Source organism: Delphinapterus leucas, chromosome 11 (genome assembly GCF_059928025.1).
Source record: "Delphinapterus leucas isolate spDelLeu-1000000601 "Yukka" chromosome 11, BTC_Dleu_Yukka2, whole genome shotgun sequence".
Taxonomy (NCBI): domain Eukaryota; kingdom Metazoa; phylum Chordata; class Mammalia; order Artiodactyla; family Monodontidae; genus Delphinapterus; species Delphinapterus leucas.
Window position 1 is genome coordinate 20,320,047 of NC_143139.1, and position 26,593 is coordinate 20,346,639.

Sequence of the window (26,593 nt, forward strand, 5' to 3'; positions counted from 1 at the left end):
GAAACACATGTTCTTGGAGGAAAGAGAAAAATGAAAAAGTGGGAAAACTGTCTACGTGGAAAAAATTTTAATATAATTTTAAATAGAATCTGGGAGATGGAAATATTAAATACATCCTTCCCAAAGAGTAAATTCTATTGTGTGAAATCCAACTGATTGCTCTTAAGATAAAGAGAGTCCTGGAGATGAAACAAGAAAGAGAGCCTTACAATAGAAACTATTGTCTGTTGAGAGGGTACCACCTACCAGGCAGGGTACTAAGTGCTTAACCCCATTATTTCAATAAATTGTCTCAACACAACCCTAGACTTTATTATACTTTTGAGGACCTGAAGGAAGAGAGGACTTAATTGTACAAGATTACGCAGATGTGTGACGTGTATGACTATGTATGTGTATGACTCTCAGATATCTGATTCCCAAGTCCACTCTGGTAACTGCTTGGTTCTAACACCACACTTGCTGAGAGCTCCCTATATGCCAGCCAGGGTCCTATGCACTTTATATTATCTCGCTTCATCCTCACAGGTAAAGTAGGCATTATTACCCTGACTTTATAAATGAGGAAACTGAGGCTTAAACAAGTAACATGCCAAAGGAGTTAGGTTTTTGAGCCAGGTCCTTCTGACTTCAAAGCTTGCACTCAAATGCAGAATGAGAATATAAGGGAAAAAGGAGGAAAATTAAGATGGAGAGAGGGAGAGGCCTGAATCAGTGCAAATTAACTAAGAAATTGCCTGGGAATCAAGATGTTCCTCTGATGAAAGACTGACTTCTAGCTCAGTGCTTCTCAAGATTAGCTGCACAATAAAAATAATCCTGATGCTCAGGCTATCTGCCAGACCAACTAAACCAGAATCTCTAACAGGGGGACCCAGACATCACTCAGTGGCAAAGCTCCTCCAGGTGATTTCAATTTGCACCCACAGGTGAGAACCACTGTGCTAGAACTCTCCTTCAACCGTGTGCCACTGTTACTTTTCTCACTAAAGTACACTTAGAAATAAAAGGATAATATTATCTCTGATGGCTTCAAAACAGTGAAATAATCTTAGAATTTTATATATATATATATATATATATATATATATATATTCTCCTCTCCCTTCCTCCGATTCACTGAGATAGAAAGCAGAAAGTTCTTGAGCTTATGAAAATCAATAGTTATTTAATAAATACTAATTGGGGGCTTCCCTGGTGGCGCAGTGGTTGAGAGTCCGCCTGCCGATGAAGGGGACACGGGTTCGTGCCCCGGTATGGGAAGATCCCACATGCCGCGGAGCGGCTGCGCCCGTGAGCCATGGCTGCTGAGCCTGCGCGTCCGGAGCCTGTGCTCCGCAATGGGAGAGGCCACAACAGGGAGAGGCCCGTGTATCACAAAATAAATAAATAAATACTAATTGATTTTTCAAAAAAAGCTTAGAAGGTAACTAATAAATTAATTATGTTTAGAAAAGAGCAATAATACACAAGTCTAAGGTTCCTGACAAAAGTCTTTGTCAACTAAACTGGATGATGGTAAATGCAAAATCCTTTGTTTCCCTTGGACTCCTCCAGGTGGGAAGGACAGGAGTAGAGAGCTTTGGAACTTCTTGGAAACAACAGGCGTGTGTGGGACAAGCCCATTCTTTGGTTCCCACCTGCCCTCTCGCCATTTTTCCTTTTACTTATGAGATCTAGTACTCTCTCCTCTAAGAGATTTCAAGTCAACTTCCACTGATCCTGGTCCAACTGAGCTTAACTATTAATTTATTTTATAACTGACTTTATTTTTTAGAGCAGTTTCAGGTTTACAGAAAAACAGAGCAAAAAATAGAGCTCCTATATACCCTTACTCCCCAACTTTAGTTTCCCCGCCAATACTGATACACTAGGTGTACATAGTAACACTGGGGCTCACTCCTTGTGTTGTACAGAAAGTCTGTTTGTTTATTTGTTTTTTTGGCCGAGCTTCGTGTTATGTGGGATCCCAGTTCCCCGACCAAGGATCGAACCCGCGCCCCCAGCACTGGAAGCGTGGAGTCTCAACCACTGGACTGCCAGGGAAGTCCCAGAAAGTATTAATTTTTAATTGCCCTATAGTGATCATATATTCTGTAAGACTGCATTATATCTTCTTTATAACAAATAACAATCTGCCTAGACACCAAACTAAAGATTTCCCTCCAATTTCTCAGTGTTCCCATGTTAACTTTTCCCTAAGCAGGTAGGGGGAGCTAGAGAGCAAGGTTTAAAGAAGAAAAACGTTTACGTTATTATCTCTTCATCGAGATCGTTGCTTTACTGCACTCTAAGGGAAGTTTTAATAGAGTAATACAGGCGGTATGCAGTGGTGCATATGCATACGGTCTGTGAAGAAGTCTGAACAAGTAAAAAAGACATCAAGAGAGCAAACAACAGTAGTTTTGGACCTGGCTAGCCTAGGACATAGTCAGGAAGGAGTGCTCTAGTGCAGAAGGAAAAAAAGTGACTTCTTTAGTTTAATGGACTCCAACAGGGTTTCTCTAACCCCTTGAGGGAATGCAGTTATGAGGGAATACCAACAGGGATGACAGGACATAGAATTTTGTCAACATGCTATTTTCTTGGTAGAAAAGAAGGAAATAAAGTCTATGGAGGGGTCAAAGCCAGCTGTCAATGTCTCTCTGGCATCCCAGCAGCACATCCTTCAATTCTGCCAGGGCTCCATGAATCTACATTTTGTAACAGGGCCCAGAAGACAGTCACTGAGTCACCTTGCGGGCCTGCTGCTGCCCTGGGTGTGTGATACACACAAAGGAAGAGCCATGCTGGTTAATCCAGCAATTCTTGTTCACCCATCAGGGCATTCCCGATTCACGGCCAAGTCCACCCCTGAAATTGTCTAACACTTGCAAATGCTCTTTTATTTCCAGCCAGCTACATATGGCCTATGCGACTGGCCTGACCAAGCCAAAGCACGGCTATCCCTCAGCCAGTTGGCAGCAGGTATGTCTACAATCTGTGGCAATGAGGACAGCACTTCAATGAAGCAGGCATCTTCCCCAGACAGGACTACTTGGAGCCAACTGGGAGCTTGGGCCCCAGTACCAGATGCTCTTGAATGCCAACTTTCAGCCTGCGGCCAGGGCCCAGCATCCAGGGGTAGTTCATTCAAAGCACTGCTTTTACTCCTGGTTTAGTTACTTTAGCTCTTGCCTATGTATAACAGTCAATGTTTCTCCCTTACGAGGGGGCCACACAGGTTACCCTTTAAACAACTAGCACATTCAAAACACTGAAAACTAAACACAGAATAAAAATGAGCATTACAATGTAAAAACTAATGTATGTACTTGTATTGAAGTGAAATGGCAATAACTAAATGGTCACGAGGGACTCTTTCCTTTAGACAGAAACACAGACTGACTTACCCTCCCATCTTGCAGTCCCCGGTCCCACCTTTCCAGGCTCTTACATACTTCGGATTGGCCCACAGGGACACTGGATTAAAGCTCCCACTTGAAAAATAAGGTCCCACTGGGCTCAAGATTACAAAGAGCAGGGCTTTAGTAGGCTTCTTGACTCCCAGAGAAGGCTGTAATAAAGCAAAAGTACACACAACTGTTAATTTAAAATGCAGACACCAGTCTCAAAGTCTAGAAGAGACCTGTAACCATCTCCCAGAAGGGACTACGGACAGCTGTTACTTCTAAGTGCACTTTTTTTTTTTTTGCGGTACGCGGGCCTCTCACTGCTGTGGCCTCTCCCGTTGCGGAGCACAGGCTCCAGACGCGCAGGCTCAGCGGCCATGGCTCACGGGCCCAGCCGCTCCGCAGCATGTGGGATCTTCCCGGACCGGGGCACGAACCCGCGTCCCCCGCATCGGCAGGCGGACTCTCAACCACTGCGCCACCAGGGAAGCCCTGGACAGCTGCTACTTCTTAAGCTGAGTTACACAAGCCTGATGGTCTTCTCTTTCAAGAAGAAAACACCGAGAATGGGGTACTTTGGTTCCATTTTACTTTGCTTTCTGAGTTAAGATTTTAAAGGAAAAGCAAATTTGTCAACTTTTTTAATAGTAGGCTTTTTCAGAGGAGTATATTTTTAACAACTAGCCATATAACACCTTTCAGTGTTGCACTGACTGGGAACTGAAAAAGGGAAGAACCTAGACATGATCTCAGTCTTTGGGGGTGAAGCCTAATAGCTGCTTCTCTAACTTACTCTTCTGCTTCTGGACATACCAGTGCCTCCCGCAGGCAGTGGGCTCGGGGGTTGTGCCATCAGCACACCTGACTGTGAGAGACAGCAGACAGCAGGAGCACAGCTGCACTAGAAGCAAAGACACCAGACAAGATAACCCCCCCCCCCAAAAAAAAGACAAGAGGATGAAGGACTCAGGAATTTGTGTCAGGAATGACAAAGATAGAAAATGGCCTTTCCCACCAATACTGGAAAATCACAAGCCAACGATGCGAAATCATACAAATTCCTCCAGCACAGAAGTGGTTCTAAGTAATTACTGCCAGTTGTCTTTTGAGGAAAACTGAGAGACTGAAAAGTTTTGAGGGCTACGTAGTATAAAGGCAAAAAAGGCCACTGGGCTATCCTGTGCAATTCAAGACCACACGAGTAAGAAAACAAGTCAGGACTCTTACATTAAGTATTGGGATATAAGATACTTGTGTCCAGTCTTCAAAAGGAACCTGGTCTGCCTGGACGGGGTAGTAGTCTGGCGTGGAAATAATGAGAGGAGACTCCGTTCCCCTGATTTTGTGGCTGTTGTAATATTCCATGAAACTGACTGAAAGTGGACCTAGGGATATATTTTTTTCTGAATTTCAATTAAATCTCCTCCCCCACTACCTATTAGCTCAAGGCCCCTCACCCACTACTTGTGCCCAGATCATCAAGAATCAGGTAGGGAAAATATCCGTGAGCAGAATAAAATGTGATTGCATATGTGCACACTGATGCCATCGGAAAGGCGTAGGAAATGGGAAGCTGAGTCCATTTACACTCCATGTGAATGTGAGGACCACGCGGGGCTTGGCTGGCCCCACAAAAAACGGATTATAAGTGACGGATAACTGAGTTAAAGAAATGAGTCAGGGCTTCCCTGGTGGCGCAGTGGTTAAGAGTCCACCTGCTGATGCAGGGGACACGGGTTCGTACCCCGGGAAGATCCCACACGCTGCGGAGCGGCTGGGCCTGTGAGCCATGGCCACTAAGCCTGCGTCCGGAGCCACGGGAGAGACCACAACAGTGAGAGGCCCGCGTACCGCAAAAAAAAAAAAAAAAAAAGATATGAGTCAGCAAGCGACCACAGGTTTTGGCTTTTTTGCTCATTTGTGTCTGTTCTTTAATGGGGGCTAAAGAGGACACCCCTACGAGGGAAAAATGAGGAGACTTAAACTCCATTTGCTTTCTTTGGTTTCGTTATTTGGAAAAGAAATCCTCAGAATAACACACACACGTGCCTTTCTTCCCAACTTTGATAAAAACTGACTATCTTATCTCTGCAGTTTTGTTTACCTATCAGTTAAGTAAGTACACTTCATATCAGGGATGCTTTGAAGCTTAATATTTAAAAAAATTTTTTTATTGACCATTATAATGAGGAATTAAGCTTCTCAACATAATTTAGAAATACAATATGCAGGACACATCTCAGTAACTTACCTAGCTTCTAATGTTCTAAATAAAATAGCTTATTTATGGACAAGCTGACAAGCATTTTATTAGATACCACATGAATGCCTGGACTTTTCTCACTCACGTATTTTTTGCAACCTACACACTATTAAAAAAAGTAACAGGGACTTCCCTGGTGGTCCAGTGGTTAAGACTCACGCTCCCAATGCAGGGGGCCCGGGTTCGATCCCTGGTCAGGGAACTAGATCCCACATGCCTCAACTAAGAGCCCGCGTACCTCAACTAAAAGATCCCGCATGCCGCAACAAAGATCCCACACACCACAACTAAGACCCAGAACAGCCAAATAAATAAGTAAATATTTTTTAAAAAGTAACAATAACTCATGATCATGGAAATATTTTTCAGAGATAAATTTCATCTTATTCATTTCCTTCCCCTGATTTAATTGACAGGTAAACTTGCATTTATTCCACTAGGTGGTAGTAGAGAGAGCACAGATGGAAAACAGAATAACACGCATTAAATCTATTTCTAGAAAAGAGTATCTTGATAAACCTCTAAGCAATACTTTTACTCTTAGCAAGCAGGTAAATAATAGACTAGAGTTTTTCAATGCTGAGAAAAAAATGTGTTTATGTGTACTAACATTTTATTTTAAATTTAAGCAAGGTCAACTCATGCTTTACAAGCACTTCAAGTACTGGTGTTGATCATAGCTCAGTCACCTTCATCCTTAAATGATTATTTATGTCAAATGTCTTTTCATGAAAAGAACTGTGACTTTACTGAAAATGGTCACACTGCTTCATGAGTGAGAATAAGTAAAATGTAACTTTATGGAAGGGAAACAGGGAAACTTTATGGAATGTAACTTTAAGGTAGAAACAGACCTAATCACCAAGTTCCCTTCCTTTATCAGGAAGGGAACTTGGTGATTAGGTCTGTTTCTACCCTCAAGGAACCATTATTTGTTCCTTTTTCTTAATTCTCCCTTCTTTCATGGAAAGCAATTTAAATTCTGCACTACTCCTACAATTAAGAGTAGTTTATGATAGTATAATATTAATCAAAAGGGACTTCCCTGGTGGCGCAGTGGTTGAGAATCTGCCTGCCGATGCAGGGGACACAGGTTCGTGCCCCGGTCCAGGAAGATCCCACATGCCCGCAGAGCGGCTGGGCCCGTGAGCCATGGCCGCTGAGCCTGTGCGTCCGGAGCCTGTGCTCCTCAACGGGAGAGGCCACAACAGTGAGAGGCCCACGTACAGCATCCTCAGTAATTACACAGCACTTTTCAGTTTCCAAGACATTCCGTAGCCATTATCTCAGAAAATCCAACAATCCAGGAAGTTAAGGGTTATAATTCCTATTTTTAAGCTGAAGAAACTGAGGCTCAAATGATTCACCCAAAGTTTCAGTTATTAAGCTCTACATCTTCTACTCTTAGTCCAGAGCTCTTTTTCGATATGAGTTTGATAAAAAAAAAAAAAAAAAAGTGAAATTCCCAGGATTTCCTAATGTGAAGAGAGTTCAAACCAGATCTTCCTTCTACCCTCAGCCTTCACCACAGCTCTCATACTCTAGGCAACCCATGTTCAAACCATACAGAACCCTTCAGATTCCTCCTCAATTTTCTATTAAAAAGTATACATTGAAGCCCTGACCCCGCAATGTGAATGCATTTGGAGATAAGGCTTTTAAGGAGGTAACTGAGGTTAAATGAGGTCAAAAGGATGGGGCCCTAATCCTGTCAGCCTGGAGACACCAGAGCAAGTGCACCCTGCTCCCTCCCGCACCCCCCTTCCTCCCCCAAAACAGAGGAAACGCCCTGAGGGGCACAGTGACAAAGTGGACATATACAAGCCACTAAGCGAGGCTTCACCAGAAACCCACCCTGTTGGCACTTTGATATTGGACTTCCAGCCTCCAGAACTGTGAGGAAATTAATTCTGGTGTTTAAGACACCTAATCTTTGTATTCTGTCATGGCAGCCCAAGCTGACTAAGACATCCCTTCTCTGGACTTCCCTGGTGGCGCAGTGGTTAAGAATCCGCCTGCCAATGCAGGGGACACGGGTTCCAGCCCTGGTCCAGGAAGATGCCACATGCCGTGGCGCAACTAAGTCTGTGTGCCACAAATACTGAGTCTGTGCTCTACAGTCCGCGCACCACAACTACTGAGCCCATGCGCCACAACTACGGAAGCCTACATGCCTAGAGCCTGTGCTCTGAAACAAGAGAAGGCACCGCAGTGAGAAGCCCGCGCACCGCAATGAAGAGTAGCCCCTGCTTGCCGCAACTAGAGAAAGCCCACGTGCAGCAATGAAGAACCAACACAGCCAATAAGAAAAATCATTTCAAAACAGTCTTGAGTATTGGCAAAAACTGGGCAAAGAGTTACTGCCATTTTTTTAAAAAGAAGGATAATACTTAACGTACAAACACATGTAAGCAGGTAAGAGGTGTGTATATTTATCTATATATATCTCTAGACAGATATAAGAAAAACTGGCAACAGGAATTGCTCAGAAGGAGGTGAACTGTGGACTCTGGATCAGAATAAGAGTAGGAAGGAAACTTCCTTTCCATTGTATACTTTTGGTACTATCTGAATTTTTTAATCAAATTTTTCCCTCCCCCAAATCCCTCCTTTAAAATCCCAGAAATATACTGGCAGGTTTCATGTGAAAACTGATATTCCTAAACTCAGAAGCATTGTGAATGAACTTTAGACTTAGTGTGACTATACATGTGTGTTATAGAATACATATAACATATTGTAAAATATATAATACAATATATAAAATCTGGAATGATTATGTCAACTATAATTGAGAGCAGGAAAGCTGGTAGCTCAGAGGAGGAAAGGAAATGGACATGAAGGCAGATTTACATTAAAACGAGATGGGAGATTGGGATTGACATACACACACTACTAGATATAAAATAGATAACTAATAAGAACCTACTGTACAGCACTGGGAACTCTACTCAATATTCTGTAATGACCTATATGGGAACAGAATCTAAAAAGAGTGGGTATATATGTATATATATCGATATAACTGATCCACTTTACTGCACAGCAGAAACTAACACCACATTGTAAATCAACTATACGCCAATAAAAATTAAAAAAAAAAAAGATTATACTTTCCCCCAATGAATTATATTGACATCCTTGTCAAACTAAATTACCATAAAAAACAAAAACAGAAACAAGACGGGAAAGCACTTATTAGCTCCCATCCGAGTTACCACAGCAAGCAGTCTTATTCGACCAGGCCCCATTTCTTCACCACACTGACCTACATCTATCAACACATTCATTCCATGGGTCTGACACTCCCACAAGCTCCATGAGACACTGAGTTCCATGAAGGCAGGGAGGTAGCATCCCTAGAACAGCACAGTAACCAGTGCATAAAAGATGCTACAGCACAGAGGCAAGAACACAGGGGTTCTGGTTTCACCTCTGTGGGCCTCAGTCTCCTCATCTCTAAAGTGATGCCAGTGGCACCTACTCACAGGGCTGCTGTCAGTCAGTGCAGGGATAGCACCAAGCATAGCGCCTGGCACTTAGGAGAACTTCACAATGCCAGGTGATGGGGGTGACGACAGACTGGACCACTGTGTTTCATCAAAGAGAACCAGGACCTCCCTGAAAGGCAGCAGGACTTTCTTGGGATTGGCCTACGGCATCTTTCAGGGAAACAGTAACTCTTTCAGCAATTCCCTAGGTTGCATATTTTCAAACTGCTCATTGCATATAAGGAAACAGGGAAATGGAATCCCAGTAAAGGAACTTGGACAAAGTGTGGTTAGTGCCCAGCGTGGGGAACTCTGCAGCAGTTAGAAGTGATGGACTGGATCTACACATAGTAACCTGGATAGAAATGAGAAACACAGCACAGAGGGAAAACGTTAAGAGACACAATGAGATGTGTAAGACAAAATCATTTATATAAATTAAAATTACAGGCATCCAAGGTAATAAGAGATACTTAAAACCCATTTAAACCAAAAGAATATTCATTCAATACATAAGAATGATTTCCAATGGTGGAAGAGGAGATGAGAGTAGGGAAGATAAAAGGGAATTAAAAAACAAAGAGAGGGCCCCCCTTCTGCCCGGCGATGGTAAGTGCCATGAACTGAGTGGTATCATTATTAACCATGTGCACCAACACTCCAAAAAAGTAAAAACAAAGAGAATAAAAACAATTTTCCCCTGTAATAATGTTGAAATGGGCAAGAACAGCCTCAAGAGGATGTCCATTGTTAAGAGTGGCCTGATAATAGCAAGCTGATCATCAAAGGCTAAAATCAATAGAGACAAGCTGTATCTCTAAAAACAGATAATTGAGCTTTGAAGATACTAAAAAGGGGGCTGTTAATATAAAACATGTTAATAGTTATGCAAGTATGATTTTTAACTGTTTATAAATAGTGTAATGAGATACATATAAACTCTCAAATAGGACTGCAAAAGAATACAAGTGTGGACAAAACCCAACTTAACGGTTACAAATTGCTGCTGTCATAACTAGTTTTCAAATCTGTTCAGATTCTTTCATTTATAGAGCCTAATCATAAAGGGAAAAGATGAAAAGGTGTATAAGCATAAATAAACAAAGGCTGTGAGTAGAGAATTCTTTTCATGGAAATTGTTATGATTATAGGTAAAATTATATATGTAATAGAAAGATTTTACAAGCTGATAAAAGGAAAAGAAAGACATGTCTATGATACTTACATGTCCTTAAGCTCCCTGTGGAGTGAGCCAAAAATCAGAGTGGATCATTTGGCAGCAGGATTTTGAAATTCGAGTTCTCATGAAAACATCATACTGAAAGTTTTACAATGAAGTTGTGGATGGGGAAACTTTATGTGAAATGATTTTAAATGTTGTTCTGCATTGTCCAAATTGTATTCTGTGCACTGGAGGTGGTATTAACCTGAAGCAGACAGCTTCTCTAGTTGAGCTCAACTCCAGAAATATATTTGGGGTGCTCCAAAGTAGAAGGATGTGTTAGATTCAAGGTCAGTCTTGTCTTGGAGTGCAGCTGAAAAAGTCAAATCTGCTGGTAGCTTGCAGATGTGTGTGTGGTAGACAGCCTGGGACCTGGTCAGAGGGGCTGGGCAGGCTGACCACTGCAGCCCAGAGGGTTGTCTCTACCATCAGACTCGACCCTCCTTACGACACTTATTCTCAGCCCTGATATTATTTAGCACCACCTCCCCAGTGGAGAGAGTAGGTGAGGTGATGCTGAGATAAACTGGAAAAGTGGGAGGCTTGGAGCAACGATCAGAGGGAATCTCAGTTTGTGGTTGTGCATATTTTGCTATGGACCATGGTCAAACTACCTGTGTACACTTATCGGGATTGCTGAGGAAATAAAAGCCCATCTACGCATGTGTAGCTATACCTTCTCAGAGTTACCAAACAGGGCAGAGTTGGATAAAACAGATGTTAAAACCAGCACAAGCCAGCTTCTTTAGAGGGAGCTTTCTCAGGTATTCAGTACTGAACCTGATAATCATATAAGTTTAGCTTCTTAGCTGGTAAAGTGAAAATTTAGAAACTGTTTATGTAAATGTTTTTTATTTAAACATTATGATTTGATTTTATCTAATTAACAATTAACAATCAGCAGCAGTTTGAAACACTACAGCTTTTAGTTCCTCTTTAAGTTTTTAACTACCTGTAAATAAATATTTCAGAACATATTGATTTAAATGATGCTGAAATTCTTTTTTTTGTTTTTTTTTTTTTGTTGCGGTACGCGGGCCTCTCACTGTTGTGGCCTCTCCCGTTGTGGAGCACAGGCTCCGGATGCGCAGGCTCTGCGGCATGTGGGATCTTCCCAGACCGGGGCACGAACCCGTGGTCCCCTGCATCGGCAGGCGGACTCTCAACCACTGCGCCACCAGGGAAGCCCTGAAATTCTTTTTTAATATGAGAAATTGTTTGGGATCACGAATGATTTTATCCTCTAACTTAAATGTTTTATAAGAGGTTTATGTAATCCTGTTTAGTATTTTGCTTAATAATGTAAACTTTATAGAAATTTTTTATTTTTTCAAATTTCTACCTGGTATCTTTTTATTGGCAATCTCTATTCACTGGCTATTTAATTAGCTAGTAATACATGTTCCAATAAATACTCTTCTGTTTATTACAATCCTAAATCTGAAAGGATTTTAGTAATGGATCCAATTATTATCAGAGAAGGCTGGAAGACATGAAGAACTGCACAAAAACATTGGTACATAGGTATTACCTATGTAAAATAATAAAAATAATGAAGAATCCATTGATTATAAAACATGTAGAGAGGCAGAGCACCTTTGCAAATGTAATTCGTAAGTTGGTGTCAGAGCTACTCTCAAATTATATGGCAGCTACAAAATCTAACTGAGTGTGAGGAGCAGTAATTAACATCAGACTGTCACATCACAGCTCATGAAAATGAAAACAACACCCTGCCCATAGGATGAAGTGCAGCTCTCAAAGATAAAAATATTTCCACCTCGGTGCAAGTTTGCAATCCCTGGAGTAAATAAAGCATTAAAGACTGCTAGACATATTAATTCTTTCACAAGACTTGGGATGGTGATTCTCTTGTAAGTAGTTTACAGTGTCTGATACTGGCTCCATGGATTTAGATTATTTGGGACGAAGCTGGAGCCCAGTACAAATATGTCTATTGAAGAATACTGAATATTCTCTATACACAAGTGAGTGCCATACCAGGGACTAGAGACCGGGCACACGTGAGCAAGTAGGTGGTTACATCACTTAAAAAATTTCCCCAACATATATTTGTTCATTCAAAGAAATCAAAATACCTCTTGGATAAAAGACCCACTTAATCAGTTAAAATAACCATGAAAATACCATGAAAGAAAAACGTGGATGTTGGACTTCCCCGGTGGCGCAGTGGTTAAGAATCCGCCTGCCAATTCAGGGGACACAGGTTCGAGCCCTGGTCTGGGAAGATCTCACATGCCGCAGAGCAACTAAGCCTGTGCGCCACAACTACTGAGTCTGTGCTCTAGAGACCGTGAGCCACAACTACTGAGCCCGCGCACCACAACTACTAAAGCCTGTGCGCCTAGAGCCCATGTTCCGCAACAAGAGAAGCCACCGCAATGAGAAGGCGCACACTGCAACGAAGAGTAGCCCCCGCTCGCCTGAACTAGAAAAGGCCTGTGCGCAGCAACGAAGACCCAACACAGCCCAAAATAAATTAATTAATTTTTTAAAAAAGTGGATGTTAGCTAGCAGCACACAAGACCAAAGCATCAGATAACTGATACAGAGGTGAGCCTGCAATTCTTCTATGAAGGCAGAGACATGACAGAGCCATCAGAAAACCGAGTAACATAAAAAGGCAAGCAAAAGTTAGTCACCCCTGATGAAAGAATCCTAGTGACCTAGAACCCACTGGCTCCAATCCTCCAGCCAGTAGCTCACATATCAAATGTAGCCACCATGAAAAGGCAACAAGTGATAATTACCAGTCTGGACTGTATAAACATTCATGTGTTGCACAAATGTTTAAATCCATATACTTCACTGAATGCTATTTGTATCATGCTCATTTCTGAATTACACGTTATTGTTTTTTCCACCTATACCATGAATTAGAAGATTCTAGTTGATATAAACATACCAACCAAATATAAATAATGTTGACTCATCAGATGGTATCAGTTATTGCTTTCAATTCTTGGAAAGCAGATTTTTAAAAATTCTTGATTCTTAGGTCCAAAGCATGATCCAACATGTAAGTTGATAGAGTGCAGTGGGAGAGGACTGCTTGGCAGGATTTTTATCACTGAGGTTCTTAAATTTGGGCAGGCATCAGAATCACCATCCAGACCTACTCGACCAGAATTTCTGGGGATTGAGATTAATATGTGTATTTTAAACAACACCTGGGTGATTCATATGCAAAAATTTGAGGGCTACCAATAGACAGGCTTATTGGGACAACCAGCCAGACTATAAAATCAGATTTAAAAGCTTGTCTAACTCTAGATTATGGAACTCCAGGACTCTAAAGAATTGACTAAATCACAGAACTAGGTATGTTAGAAAACTACAGACCAACACCTTTCATGAGCGTTGACACAAAAATTCGTAGCAAAATATTTGCACGAAGTCAATACAGCAAGGTATAATGTGAATTATTCACCATGAGCAAGCATGATTTAGCCAATGAATACAAGGTTGTTTGAACATCTAAAAATGAGTTAATATAACACATTATAATAAAGGACAAAACCACATAATCATGTCAAGACATTTAGAAAAAGCATTCAACAAAATCCAACCTGCATGCATGATAAAAACTCTCAACAAACTAGGAATAGAAGAATCAGATCTCAGCACCTCAGGATACCTAGAAGGTAGTGCTTTGAGATTAGAAACGTTTCAACAAAATGAAAAAATTACTTCTTCTTAGTCTGAAGTTAAATAATAATATTTTAAAACTCAGCAATATTAAAATGTCAGAAACTTAAGGAGAAGATGACTTTTTAAATTGTCCCAATTCTTTAAAGCTTGTGAGGGAGACTGCAATTCATAAAATTCATTATGTAGGCTCTTAATAGTATTTCAAAAGGCATCAAAAAAGGATCCCAAAGGACCACTTAGGTACTTATCCTCTGGCCTTACTGCTTGCATTCATACGACCTAGTGGAAAATCTGGTAACCATACAATTACCTCGTAGAGAGCAGAATGGTTAGACTATAGCAAAAGCTCTGTCTCCTTGCCCCTATCCTTGAAGATCTCCATATGCCACACACCCCCTCACCCCCGCATCCACATTCAACTCCCCCCATCAATTATCTCTCATATCACCCATTCTCCATAAGGCCACCCCTACCCAGTAGAGGAAGGAGATAGGGACAGGGTCTTTATATTTTATATCACATATTCACCCGCACAGATGGCCTTGGCCACTCCAGGCATGTCCTTCCTTTGCAAGGGCACCAACCAATAGGCTGTGAGCTACTGGGAGATCTCACAGCCATGTTGTTTAAACCTGTTCCCCTAGCTCTCAAGTGCCTCCCCTAATATCCACTGTGAACTTTATTTCCAACATCTTCTGTGGGGGAAGAGGGCCCTCCACTCCCTCTCCTTACCAAGTAATCCCAAAACATGAGGAAAATGAAGATAAAAAAGTAGCAGCTCTCTCTCCTCCAAATTTCAAAACCATTACCACTCTTCCCTTGGAGGAGCACTGACCTGGCATTACACCGCTAAGCTGAGGAGATCATGGTTAGTCTTGATCAGCAGCAGGCAAACAGCCTCGCTCACTTCTTTACTTATGTATGTTGGTGTCTGTGGCTGTGTTTGCACCACAGTGGCAGAGCTGATTAGTGACAGAAACCACATGGCTCACGAAGTTTAAAATACCGACTATCTGGCCCTTTAAAAAAATGTTTACAGTCTTAATAATCAAGGGAAAGGAGCATTAATGATGCTACTGGGGGGGCTATTTCAAACTACATACTAGAAGTTTCAAGCATAAACAATGATAACTCCCCCACCAAAGTACCCCAAAACAGGAAGTCAGTCTGCACCTCAGTTCCAATGAATGTAGGACGAATATACAGGCTTGCACATGTTGAGTAGGGGACCCATTCTTGATCCAATTTCACAAGCTGCTGCATGCACTCTAAAAGCTCTTCCTTGTCAAATGCCTGAAGGAATGAAAAACATAACGAATAAGGCCATGTTCTTCCACTGTAGCAGTAAGAAATGATCCTCATGAAAGCTTTGACTATTAAAAAAGTAACAATAGGGAATTCCCTGGTGGTCCAGTGGTTAGGACTCAGTGTTTTCAGTGCAGTGGCCCTTTTTCAATGCTGGTCGAGGAACTAAGAGCCCACAAGGCTGTGCAGTGCGGGCAGAAAAAAATTTTTTTAATTATAAAATAATAAGGGGCTTCCCTGGTGGCGCAATGGTTAAGGATCCACCTGCCAATGCAGGGGACATGGGTTCGAGCCCTGGTCCGGGAAGATCCCACATGCCGCGGAGCAATTAAGCCCATGCGCCACAACGACTGAGCCCGTGCTCTAGAGCCCGCAAGCCACAACTACTGAGCCCGCGTGCCTAGAGCCCGTGCTCCGCAACAAGAGAAGCCACCACGATGAGAAGCCTGCGCACTGCAACCAAGAGCAGCCCCCACTTGCCGCAACTAGAGAAAGCCCATGTGCAGCCCGTGTGAAGACCCAACGCAGCCAAAAATCAAAAATAAATAAATTTATTAAATAATAATAAGTAAATAAATATTTTAAAGGAATAATAAACCCAAACAAGAATTCTTTTTTCTGTGACTTTTCCCCCCCAAATTGTGATGGAATGAGAGATTATCTGCATGAGGAAGATAAAAAAGTGGTTCCCTACCTCTTACCATACCCAAAAACCAACTGTAGTTGGATTATACACTTAAATGTGAGAAAACATTAAGACTTTTATAAAAAAACATACAAAATATCTGTCGCCTTAAAGTAGAATTCTTAAATAAAAGACACAAAGCATAAATCATAAAGGAAAAAAATGGATAAAATTTGACTATTTAAAACTTAAGAACTTCTGTTCTTCAAACGACATAAGTGACACACTGGGTGAAGTTATTTGTAACATAACCAACAAAGGATCGTAACAGGAAAATGTTAAGATAACCTGAAAATCAGTAACAAAGAGACAGATGATCCAACAGGAAAATGGGCAAAAGCAAAGAATAGTTTACTTCTAAGGTGAAAAAGGGTTTTATATACTAGATGGGTGGGTGACAGTTTGTAAAATAAATAGTTTCTATTCACTTGGCAGGGCAAAGAAACATACTTTCAGAGATGCTATGGGTTATCCAAGGTAGAAAATGAGTCAGAAACACACATGAATAGAGCTCATGACATCAGGATTTGGCTCTTTAAATACTAACTTACAACAGCAATCACAGTGTGGTAATGTTATAGAAATCGGGACTGCCAATCATATAGGACATACCATCTCCCTGTATCAAGCACGGGGTCTCTGATACTGCTGTCTAGATGTAAGATTTAGTGGAAAGAACTTCACTGGGGATTTTAAAACTTACATCCCTAGTGAAGCTCTTGCCCTGTCCCATTAGTCTGTGTCGTCTTAGGCAAGTCATTGAACCTCTGTGGGCTTGAGTTTTCTTCTCTGTACAAAGGTGCTGCTAAAATTTACAATACATACCTTCTTGACAATAGCTTACTGTTATGATTAAAATGGTAAGGAATGTAAAACCACATAACACAGTTTGTGGCAGTTGCTGTCCAATAAATGTTACTTCCCTTTCCTTCTGTCCTCATTTTAAAGGATTTCCCAATGATTTGTCTGTAATGGGTAAAGAGTGGAACTAGGACGGAGTCCAAAGAAATTTCCTGAATTTCCCTTCTGCCTCTAAAGAAGGTCGGTGAAGCATGTGTTATAAGAGGAAGAAGGAAGGGCTTCCCTGGTGGCGCAGTGGTTGAGAGTCCGCCTGCCGATGCAGGGGACACGGGTTCGTGCCCCGGTCTGGGAAGATCCCACATGCCACGGAGCGGCTGGGCCCGTGAGCCATGGCCGCTGAGCCTGCGCGTCCGGAGCCTGTGCTCCGCAACGGGAGAGGCCACAACAGTGAGAGGCCCGCGTACACAAAAAAAAAAAAAAAAAACAAAAAACAGATGAGAGAGAAATTCAGTGCTCATATGGTTTATACCAAATACTGATCTAAGTATTCAGAAATGGTTTGTTTGGTGGAATTCAGTGACCCATTACAGCAAGAGAAACACAAGAGAAACTCCTAAATATACATACCGGCAAAGTCGCCCTCATAGCAGACCGGTACATTCTATCCATGTTGAGGCTTGGCCGAAACAGACGAATTTTATTATCTACTCCCCGAAATGCCTTCAATCCTTCAAATAACTGAAGATAAAAGAGAAATAAAGGTTACAAGGTAACTAAATGAAAACAATCCCTGTGTTCAAAAGACTGACTTTTCTATGGGCCCTCATCTCCTTTACCATGTAAAGCTACTGACACAGACCCTAAATCTAGAAAAGCCAGACAGACTGGTTACAGTCACTGGGATAATAAGAAGTCCCTTTATTACCAAGATCTGGTGGGAATTCAGAGCTATCCTTTGCTTAACAGGAGCCAGATGTTAACACATCAGTGGAGGCTGGAAGAAAACATCTCCACACAACATGGACTGACTGACTGCCTAGGAAATAGAAATGGAATCAAAGGCCCCGCAGTACCCGGCCCCCAATCCACCCCCAAACACCCATGTATCTTTTCATTTTATCTGGCTCATATGAACTCTGGAGAGTGGGTAATCTAGATGTGACCAGAGCTGGTTCAGTCTCCCAAATCACAGAAACCAAGCAGCTCAAGGCTATACTATGTTAGGGCCATGCCACCTTCTCAGGGAGCTGCCACAGACAAACATGGGCAGGGACGTGAAAAGGCTTTGAATTTAGTGCATATTGACAAATACAGAGAAAAGAGGAAAATCAATCATTTTAAAGGGAATTTTTTTTTCTGTGATAACCTACATAAGAAAAGAATCTAAAACAGGATGAATGTATGTATATGTGTAAGTGAATCACTTTGTTGTACATCTGAAACTAACGTAACACTGTAAATCAACTACACTGCAATAAAATTAAAATTAAAAAAAAAAATACAGAGAAAAGAGGAAAATCAATCATTTTAAAGGGAATTTTTTTTCTGTGATAACCTACATAAGAAAAGAATCTAAAACAGGATGAATGTATGTATATGTGTAAGTGAATCACTTTGTTGTACATCTGAAACTAACATAACACTGTAAATCAACTACACTGCAATAAAATTAAAATTTAAAAAAAAAAAGGGAAATTTTTACCACAGGTTCTCTAAGTAATTGTTAGAACAAATAGGCTAAAACATGGTAGAGATATGGACAATTTGAACAAGAACAACAAACTAACCTAATGGACACACAGAGCCCTGCGCACACCACCTGTAGAAGGCATGTTCTTTTCACATGTTTTCTGACCTTAAGATAAGCTAGGTATCAAAACCAAAACTATAACCCCAAGATATCCACATTTTGAAGAAGAAACCCATTACTTAATATTAAGTGTGAGTCAAAGAAGAAAAATGATGGAAATTAGAAAATATGTTGAACTGAATGAGAATGAAAAGGAGGGCCTTTAGATGCTTACAGCCTTAAAGCTTACATGAGAAAAGAAATATAAATCCTGGAGCACAATAAAAAAGCAAAAAATGAGATGTTTTGTTGAAGTGCAAATATATGGGTAATTTTTTAAATGTAGTAGGACTAAAGCTTTAGTTAAAAGATATGGTTGTCAGATTAACTCAGCTGATAACATCTGAAACCCAAAAAAGCACAGAGTATATCATACAAATACTTTTTAAAATGAAGCTGGTGAGGCTATATTGCTAAATATAAAACAAAAGACTTTCAGGCAAGAAGCTTTACTGGAGATAAAGAAGGTAACTTCGTAGAGTTCCATTTACTTCCTGGTTTAAAAATTATACACATTTGATATAGGTTCAAATTTATGCAAAGACTGTATTATAATCTCACTTGAAAAATACAGATGCAAAATACACAAAGGATAACACAGCCTAACTAAACTGGATTTATCCCAGTGATAGAAGTTGGGTTTAACATTAGAAAATACAGTAATGAATTCTGTGCAGAGGATTCACCATTTTGCCGAGTGACCGGTTCAGACGTAGGCTTTTTAATCCAGCTGCACCCCCTCCCCCGTTACCTCCAGAGCTATAATCAAAGAAAGACCTTATAACTTCTGGGAGCTGAACACTGTGATGTTTAAATGGGAAACATTTAAACTGTGACCCATTCAGCTGTCCAGATACCCAGAGCTCTTCAGGAGGCTGCCACACACTTCATTCTTTGAAGAGTTTTTTTTTAATTTTTAATAAGAGAATTAAAAAAAATTTTTGGCTTCAAAAAAAATAAGAAAATACAGTAATGAGATTCATTATATTAAGAGTTTATGTGGGAAAAAACTATATGATCATCTCATTGTAATAAATGCATCTGATAAAACTAAACATTAGTTTATGATTTTTTAAAAAATTTCCTGGATAACTAAGAAAAAAAGGAATCTTCCTTATGTGAGAAATAAACTTGTAGCAAACGCTATACTTAAAATGGTAAATTTTTTTTTAATTGAACTATAGTTGATGTACAATGTTGTGTTAGTTTCAGGTGTACAGCAAAGTGATTCAGTTATATATATATATATATATATATATATATATATATATATACACACACACACATTATATATTCTTTCTCAGATGTTTTTCCATTATAGATTATTACAAGATATTGAATATAGTTCCCTGTGCTATATAGTACGTTCTTGTTTATCTATTAAAATGGTAAAATTTAAAGCTTTCCTTTCAGATTGAGAACATCACACACTGCCTGCTGCGACTACTTTAATTAAATATTGTACTACCAATATAATAATAATAAAATAAACAGCATAAAGTTAGGAGAAGAAAAAAATAAAACTGTCATAGATCATGCAACACAGATAAGATTAAACTTAGAAAATACACAAAAACTGATATAATCTTTTGAAATTATCTGTTTAGGCAAGGTAACCAGATACAAGATTATATTCCCATGTAACAGCAGCAGTTAGAAAATACAAACACTATTTACGGTAGAATTAAAAGGAATACTTAAGTGGGGAAAATCTAAGGTAAGTGAAAGACCCATAAGGAAACTATAAAATTTTACCAAGTCATTAAAGACATAACTAAATGTAGAAAGGAATCCACCACTCATAGATTGAAAGATTCAATATTATAAAGACTCTCTCCAAATTGATTTATATATTTAATGCAATCCAAATGAAAATCATGTCAGGGCATTTATTTTTCTTGTAACAAACTGAATGACAAAAGTTGACTGACATGATAAACTGAATCTAAAAGTAATATGGAAAAGCAAATGACCAAGAAATATCCAAGGCACTCTTGAAGAAACAGAAGGATTTGTCCTAGCAGACATCCAGACTCATTATAATGATTTGGAGATAAAGACAGTGCGACATTTGTCCAGATAGACAAGCAAAATGATGAAACAGAATAGAGATCCAGATAGACAAGACAATGGAATGCAAGTGGAGATCGAGAAGCAGACCCATGCGTATATGTTAAGATGTGACATAATGTATCAGGAGGAAAAGAACAGTCTGTTTAATGGTGCTGGGACAATTGGGTATCTGTAGGGGAAAAAAAAAAATTGGACCCTACTTCGTACAAAAATCAACTTCTGAAATTAAAGCCCTAACTGTGAAGGACAAAAATCAATAATATAGGAAGATGTCTTCATAATCTAGGAATAGAAAAAGAGTCTTTAAGCGAGACACAAAAGGACCAAACATAAAGCAAAGATTGATAAATTCAACTTTTTAAAATTTAAATGTATTTCTTGTCATCAAAAAATTCTGGAGAGAATAAAAAGTCTTAAAAAGATACTTAAAACACATATAACTGATAAAGGACCCATATCTAAAATATATAAAGTACTTCTACAGATCAAAAAGAAAGGGAACACAATAGTGAGCAAAAGATGGAAACAAGCAGGGACTTCAAATAAAGAGCTATCCATTGAAATAAACATCACAGTAATCTGCCATTGCATTAAACTGGCTAAAAATTTAAAATCAGGTTATACTCAGAGTCGGCAAGGTTGATGAGTCATGGTTGAATGTGGTTGCTAATTCATGGCTGGTGGGTGTAAAAACTGGTAAAATCACTATGGAAAATAGTTACCCTTTTTGTGTAAAAATGAAGTTAATATCCAGTACCAGCAGCATATTCTTAGACCCTTAAGCAGCATCTCTCAAATTTTTTGGTGTCAGGATGTCTTTACACTCTTAAAAATTATAAAGGTCCCAAAGAGCTTTTATTTATAAGGTAATTCTATCAATATTTACCATTATCAGCAGTGAGATATTTTTAATTTATTTATTAACAATAAACTATGACATGTTAAAATATTTTCATTAAAATTATCTATATTTTCCAAGAGAATTAATGTTAAGTGTGGCGTTGTTTTAAATTATTGCAAATCTTTAATTTTTGGCTTAACAAAAGACAACTGGATTCTCATATCTGCTTTTGTATTCAATCTCTTGTAATGTTGTTTCGGTTGAAGTACACAAAGAAAACCCAGTCTCATATAGATGTGTGGTTGAGAAAGGAAGTATTTTTGTTAACCTTTTCAGATAATTGTGGATCTTCTTCTCTGATACTCCTCCAAAACTTGACAAGTGGCAGTCCCTTAAAGGTTAGTTACACTGTGGAATCAAACCCCATCAATGAGGTTTTCATACTCTGTTAATTCCTTAAAATTCAATGGTCCGTCAGTCAGAGTTCAACTGAGAAGAAAGAGAACCAGTAGAAATACGTAAAACAGGGACCTCCCTGGTGGCGCAGTGGTTAAGAATCCGCCTGCCAACGCAGGGGACACGGGTTCGATCCCTGGTCTGGGAAGATCCCACGTGCTGCGGAGCAACTAAGCCTGTGCACCACAACTACTGAGCCTGCGCTCTGGAGCCCGCGAGCCACAACTACTGAGCCCGTGTGTCACAACTACTGAAGCCTGCGTGCCCAGAGCCCATGCTCCGCAATGAGAAGCCCGTGCACTGCAACAAAGGGCAGCCCCCGCTCTCCGCAACTAGAGAAAGCCCACGCACAGCAACGAAGACCCAACGCAGCCAAAAATAAATAAATTTATTTTAAAAAGCAAAAAAAGAAAAGAAATACGTATGACATTTACAGATTTATTAGAAGAAACTGCCCAACGCATCTGTGGAGGCTGGCTAAGCAAAGTCCAAAATCTGTAGGACAGGCTGTGAGAAGGAGAAGATCACAGGCAGGCTGGACCCAGGAGGTGTGGGCTGCAGTCCATCTGCAAGTGAGTCAGGAAGGAGGGGCAGCGGAAGAGACTGAGTGCATGTGTAGGCCTAGCTGCTGCGTGAAAGTCCTGAGGTCAGGCTCACCCAGAATAATCTCCCTTTTGATCAACTTCGAATCAACTAATTAGGGACTTTAACCCCATCTGCAAAATTCCTTCAAACAGCACCTAAATTAGTGTGTGACTGAATAACTAGAAGAAGGCGTGTGTACGCAACAAAACCGCCACTACCTTCCTATGTCCTCCAGTGCTCACACGAGAATGTCCTTGTAGTCCATCCCCAGCAGGAGATGAAAAATGTTATTCTGGGGACTGTGGTTCAGAATAAGCAAATGAACACATCAAAAAGTCATCATAGGGCTTCCCTGGTGGCGCAGTGGTTGCGAGTCCACCTGCCGATGCACGGGACACAGGATCTCTTGAAACGGGAGCCCAGGGGTCTGTGGACCACACTTTGAGAACTGCTGATTTAAAGAAACATGTATACAAGCACACCAGCATACTATGTACAAGAATGTTCACAGAAAAGGAAACCACACAAGCGCACGTCAACAATAGACTAAATATATTCACATAACGGAATACTATTGCTTCAAGGAGCATATGATGTGGTACCTACCACTCTTTGACCCAGATAACCTGGGCCTCTGCCCAGAGCCTCACACTTTAGAGGGCCTCTCACCCCTGTCTTTCTCCAGCTGTGACCCCCTTGGAGCAAGTAGTTGGCTGAATCCTTTTTCTAGACAGACTCCAAGTACTCAGTTCCCCAGAATTCCCTACCCAAACGGCCCTGATCCTGTTTTCAGGGCCTCAATGGGCATCCTTGGTTTCATCCTCTTAAGAACAGACAGGACTACCAGGATGTCCACATCTAAGTCCAAAGATGGCCAAGGGTCATCTGTTTGCAAGTGGTGTGGGCATCTACGTGTGTGTGCGAGGCCCCCTGTGGTACAGGATGGAGCCAGGACAGAAAGAGATAGAGGGTGGACTTTGGGGTGGCTCTGCTTGTACATTTGTCCCAGGACCCACAGATATTAGGGTTGGTCCTGGATGCTTAGAGCTCACATAACACTGAGCTCAAACAGGTTCACGGGCGCACGCACACACGCACACACACACACAAACACACATGCATGCACACTATAATTCCACTTATGCAAAGTTCAGAAAGAAGCAAAACCGTAGTGTTAGAGATACATACAATCCAAAAAGAAAAGAAAAGAAAAGTTACCACAAAAGTAAGAATAACGAGTGCCAGAAGATACAGGGTTTATGATGTGGAAGGGACACGAGAAGGCTTCTGGGATGCTCAAAGGGTCTAGGTCTATTTCCTTACTCGGGTGGTAGCTACGTGGGCACTCATTTATAAGTATTCATTAAATAGTACATGTTGTCCATTTTTTCAAATTACGTTTTATCTCACTAAATATTAATATCAACCTGAAAAATGAAGTAACTGTAATAAAATTGCATTGTCTTTCATCCAGGTTCCCTACTCACACTTCACATGTCTCTCCTTCACTTTTCGAAATCTTCACATATTTATCAAAAAATACTTTTGAAATCAACAAAACCACATGTAATTGTAGCTCTAAAAATAAAATCAAAAGGATTCTAAAATCAGTAGGGCTGATGAGTGGAAGAGAAAGAAATCCAAGGAGATTATTCGTACGTTCACTTTTGGATTAAAATAATATGACCACAGACAGGCTTTCAGCCCAGGAAGTTTGACTCCAGAACCTGAATAATTAACCATATGCTTTTTCACTTAAAACAATTAAATGAAATGACCCGTATAAGATACCTAGGTACAGGGCATATTGCAGGATTTCAATAAACAAATGTAGTTATTTTATCATTATCATTCTGAATATTTATTTACTATTACCACCTTTTAGTCTCCTAGTAAGTAGGCCATTGCTTCATTTCTATACCCCAATATTCTAGGAAAGATATTTAACACATTAAAAAAGAGTAAAATATACTGGGGTCAAGGGAATGGGGAGTGTATTGTGTATTTGGCTAAGTGTGTATCCTGAGAAGGACCAGAGACGCACCCTCTAACTATTTAATATTTTATGCTTATAATTATCCCACTCGTGCCTGAAGGATGACATTTAATTACATGTCCCTTAACATGCCTAACTACAAGTTATTGCTGTCATAAAACCATGCAGTTAGCATTAAAATTAAATATAATATTGTACTCAATGACCTCTCCTCAATCATTAGAGGATCTAAGAGAGGTGATTTAGTGAAATATTAACAGTACAGGCTTTTTGGTTGCTAATTTTTTTGCCAACTGTCATTCCCATTTGCTCTAAATAAGTTTTTAAATGATATTATAAGCCGATGTTACAAGTGCATGTGCACATTATATTTTTATTTCTGTATACCCTACAGCGTGCTTACCAGCTACATGATTTTTTAATTGAGATTTTAAAAAATTCAAGATTATCTGAAAATTCAGTTCTTAAGACTTACCCTCAATACAACTGTTTACAGGCCATTTATGATTGCCTCTAGTTAATATGGTAAAGCCCTGCTGCCCTAAAGCTATTTGAGCGGGGGAGCTACTTAGTAACCCCAGTGAAGACCAAGCATGTTGCCGTCATTAATTCCCAAGTACTTACTTCCACTGCATAGTGGAAAGCCGACGAACCTGGATGCAATGACAGGTTTTGAAGAGGCTTGATGTGTGGTTTCTCCCATCCAAACTCCGAGGACCACTCCACTGTTAACATGTGATCCGTAAAAACCGTTCCAAAAACCAGAGTGTTGGGGTCTGGTTTTTCCTTTAAAACGGTGGCTGGTGTGATTATTAGATCTTTAGCCTGGGGAAGAAAATCAGCACCATTAAAGAAAAGTAACTGAACATCCATGGCTAGATGAGACAGAGGGTAAAAAGACAGATACAATTTAAGTCACTGGCCGTCATTTGACTTTTAAATGTTGGCAACTAACGCAGAAACTTAACACTGTGTGAGAGAAGCAAATCATGCCTGCATTCAGAATTTGGACTGTTGTTTAAAATCCCTTCAATGTAGGGAATTCCCTGGCGGTCCAGTGGTTAGGTCAGGGAGCTAAGATCCAGAGGCCGCAGGGCACAGCAAAAAAAAAAAAAAAGAAATCTCTGCAATGTATACTGCCGAACAAATATCAGAACCAAAATTCAGTGGCATTTAGAAACAGGGACAAAAGAGTAGATGGAGTTAAATGACGCTAAAAGAACATATCTCTTCTTCACTCCCGCCACAGAACCCATGTGGATCCTTCGAGAAAGAAGAAAGAGGGGTCTTAGAATGAAAACAGCAACACTCACAATGACTTGTTAAACTAAAAAGAATGTCATTAAGAACTGCAGCTCTTGGGATGGTTATACTCCAGCTCCCCCAAAGAATTCTTGGCAGAAGGCTTCCAAAACCCTCTGGGTGCATCGTAGGGGACAGGCAGCAAGCAGAGTGAAGCAAATGTTTTCCTCGTTGAAAACAGAAGTAGAGATTGAACACTAAGATATAAATCCTCTATTCTGTATTGAGGAAACAGTGAACAAAGGACCCCTTATTCAAAGAAAGATAAATAAGAGTAATAGGAAACAACTTCACACAGCCCCATTTCACCAGCTCTCCACAGCCGGCTTGCCTATTACAAATGGCCAACACGTAAGCATCCGGATCATAGACAATAGCACCACCAACTATACAATAGCGGTAGAATACTGACAAAAACCACAGAGGAAGGAGCTTTTAGACCACTTAAAAACAAAACTAACCAAGGACAAGTTCAAGCTGTTAATAGGTTCTAAGGAAGATCAGACTCCACTTCTTTCTATACACAAAAGTAGTCATTTCCCCCCAAAATCAAATACAGAATTTCACTTCGTATCACCAGCTCTGATCATTATTTTTCAAATAATCTAATTACTTCGGATTAATTCACTGCTTTATAGCTGCTTCAGTCACTTGATATAT

General features: G+C 40.3%; 1 protein-coding gene across 5 annotated transcripts in view; it reads right to left on the reverse strand.

The window, feature by feature from the left end:
* Nucleotides 1-26,593, reverse strand: part of BCAT1 (branched chain amino acid transaminase 1) — a 226,942-nt gene that overhangs the window by 151,868 nt on the left and 48,481 nt on the right. For all 5 annotated transcript variants that reach the window (XM_089920385.1, XM_089920387.1, XM_089920388.1 and 2 more), the window contains exons 3-6: nt 25,256-25,456; nt 17,459-17,569; nt 15,214-15,333; nt 3,393-3,556 (exon numbers count right to left, since the gene is read on the reverse strand). In XM_089920385.1, coding sequence (XP_089776511.1) covers nt 3,393-3,556; nt 15,214-15,333; nt 17,459-17,569; nt 25,256-25,456 — 596 coding nt within the window. The remainder of the gene's footprint in view (nt 1-3,392; nt 3,557-15,213; nt 15,334-17,458; nt 17,570-25,255; nt 25,457-26,593) is intronic.